We start from the raw sequence: 2980 nt of genomic DNA, 5'->3' as shown, positions 1-2980 counted from the left end.
TACCAACATCTGGTGAAAATTTCATGTCATTAGCACCTCTAGTAATATATTTACTGAGAAAAATGGTGACGTGTTCAGTACTTATTTTACCCGCTATAATTTCAACATCAAAATGTAGATTTTCTTTCATCTTTTTTCCACCCAGTCTGTCTCTCTCTGCTGTAGGACCTTGAGTTTTTGGACACATTTCTCTGAAAAGATTAGACTCACCCAAACGATTCACTTCCTTTGTGTACGAGCTGAGACTTTTCTCTTCAGAGCTAAAACTGAGACTTCTTTTTAACCTGCTGTATCTATTGTATAKAACACTGTAGACAAATAAACAAGTGATGACCAGAAACTTACCATTTATAGTTTAAATTATGATGTTTTTGCATGATGCCTGTTTCACTCATTTTGTTTTTATCTCCCTGTCTTTATAAAAAAAGCTATCAGGGAATGTTTTTTTACATATGTGTTTTGTCAGCAGCTTTCCACAAAAGAACATAAAAATATAAAGTGTATCATGATACATGGTATGCTTAAGAGTCTGGTAGTATCATTAGATGCCTTTTAAAATATTTTTTAGAAAATTTCTGCATTTGCAAATAAGGATTCATGCATTTTTTTTTCTGCCCCACTGATCCAAATGTTGTAAATTTTACAGGCAGGCATTGAAAATTCAACCTTGGCAGCCAGGAGAAGTTGGCTTGTGGCGTGGTTACACTGTCAAATTCAACAGACATTTTTTCCCTGTAATTAACCGTAAACAGTGTGTGTGTTGTGTTGTCGTGTAGGTGAGTGTGTGTGTACACTCACCTGCCAGATGACAAAGAAGATGAGACCAGCACACAGGACCAAGGTGAGCATGTAGCAGAAGGCCGCGAAGGTGAACGCCATGGCTGCGTCGGTCAGCTTGATGACCAGACGGGCTGAGAGGAGGGGAGTAGGGGAAAGGGAGGGGGCGCTTCTTTAACCTTTCTTTGTTTTTGTTTTTTTGTCAAGGGTTAAGTGTCTGTTTCCCACTTCAGGTGCAGGCTGAGTGTGTTGRGCCCAGGCGAGTTGTGGAAGTGACGATCAGTGACGAGCCGAGGCTGAGCTGCCTCCACTGGAGCTCTGCCTTTGTTCAGCTGACAGCAGGATGGCTGCAGGAAGCGTTCAGGAGTCTGCTTTCAGTCCCTCACAAACAAGAAGCGGCGGTCTCCTCCTCCCCACCGTCAGGACAGAACCGACATCTGTCTGTCGAGGTAAACTGTCTCAGGGTTTAGTGGGATTGCCTCAAACAGTTCGGATTCACTGCTGACAAGGGTGGTTATGGCTTGAGTAGTTTTATGGCTTAGTGTTCATCTGTTGCTCTGAGTCCAACACGCCACGAACAAAACGCTCATCAAATCACTTTTAACACTTTGACAAACACAGTTGGTAGGTTAGGTTTTATTTACACTTTGTTTATATTTAAACTTCGAGGTATTGCTTTGTTCTATATCCTGACAAAGCAAATTCCTTGTGATTCAGCAAAATAAAGTAAAAAAAAAAACAAATCACCCACTTAGTTCAGGTAAGTTGAAAGTGAGCACCTAAGCCAGAGGAGCTTAGTCGCTGGATCTTAGCTGACCTTAACCTCGAGCAGAGGATACCTGCAGCCGGTCGGGTCAGAGCCYTCCACTCCGTCCTGGTTCCTGTCAGCGTGGGCCGGCACCATGTCAGGATCATCTGCTCTGCCTCTCATTCCTCACGTCTCTCCAAGCAAACGACAACAGCAAAAATTAAAAATGTGAAATCGCTCCGACACGCAGGAAACAGTTTGGTTCTGGCGGGAAAACAAACCAAGAAGGGGTGGGGGGTGGGGGGCTGATTTAAGCAGAGCCCTGAAGAGCATCTACATGTTGACACGCAGTTGTTCTAAAAACACCCCTGTAGTGAGGTGAGATGTGTCCACAGTCCTGGAGAGCCATAACCTAAAGGAAGCAGCTGCTGCTCATCACTCTGCCTGCACACCCTCACTCCTCTTTTGAAAAAAAATTTCAAAGGATTTTCAATTTTTTTCCTGAGTCTTCTGTCTCTGTCTGCCTCTCTGCGTGCTTCTTAGACTGCTAGAGAAATATTTCCACCACTGTTGATGTTTCAAACGGCAGCCAATAGCATCGCACCGCCTCCCCCCACCACCACCACCACCAGCACTCTCTCCTCCCTCTCTCCTCTTCCATCCGTCAGTTTCCTGCTCTCTTGCATTTTTTTAACATTTCCATAATCCCCTGCTCCCCAGAGATGGAGTGGGGGTGCAGGGTATGATGGAAATGTCTGCCTCTCTCTCCTCATTACCCCCCCAAAAACCCATCCATCTTCTGTCATGGCAGAAAAGAAGTCTGTCTCAAAGAAGGGGTTTCTTTCACTTACCTGCCATTCCTCTCCTCTACAGTGAAAAGAGATGTTTCTTTTGCTTTTATTTCCTTTTTTCCTTCCTCGCCTCAGCCTTGTAAAAAATAAATAAATGTCTTTTCAAAACCAGTATTGCTGCGCTTTGCAAAGTTTTACCACGCATTTTTCAGCACTCGCTGCTGCAAAACAGAAAAGGAGGGTGGTAACCATGTTTGTCTGCCCGCAACATGTCTCGTTTTTACAGATATCGAGCTAAAGTGTGGTGTGGTAACTGAGAGTCATCCCCAGCACGTACTTTGAGTTCACTGTTTAAGATGCTGCATCTTGTTTTTTTTAAAAAGATTTGACCAAAACAACAATAACTTACTTTTTTTCTAACAAGATGATTTCAGTTCTAAACACTGGTATAACAAGACAGCTGGTGATGAGCATGTATTGGTTTTTTTTTCTGACTATACAGGAATTATTTGACAAATACTACATACAGTAATGTCTCCACTACAAAAAGAACTATCTAATAAAGAAATGGTCATATTTGGAAAGCTATGTTCCTATGATCTGAACACTTCCTCTCACTGATGGTTGATATATTGCAAATACAGTTTTTACAAGTAGAATAGTT

The 2980-nt window shown here is 42.6% G+C and overlaps 1 protein-coding gene across 2 annotated transcripts in view; it reads right to left on the bottom strand.

The window, feature by feature from the left end:
* The window catches only part of cnih2 (cornichon family AMPA receptor auxiliary protein 2), a 33606-nt gene extending 31526 nt beyond the window's left edge, over positions 1 to 2080 (bottom strand). For both annotated transcript variants that reach the window (XR_001310860.1, XM_014016448.1), the window contains exon 1: positions 799 to 2080. Coding sequence is in view for 1 of the 2 variants with exons in the window: in XM_014016448.1 (XP_013871902.1) it covers positions 799 to 879 (81 nt within the window). In the remaining variant the exon portion in view is untranslated. The remainder of the gene's footprint in view (positions 1 to 798) is intronic.
* Between the last annotated feature and the right edge of the window lie 900 nt (positions 2081 to 2980).

This window comes from Austrofundulus limnaeus, unplaced genomic scaffold, assembly GCF_001266775.1.
Source record: "Austrofundulus limnaeus strain Quisiro unplaced genomic scaffold, Austrofundulus_limnaeus-1.0 Scaffold145, whole genome shotgun sequence".
NCBI lineage: Eukaryota > Metazoa > Chordata > Actinopteri > Cyprinodontiformes > Rivulidae > Austrofundulus > Austrofundulus limnaeus.
Note: the sequence above shows the minus strand (reverse complement) of the source record. Positions and strands in the feature narration are given on the sequence as shown.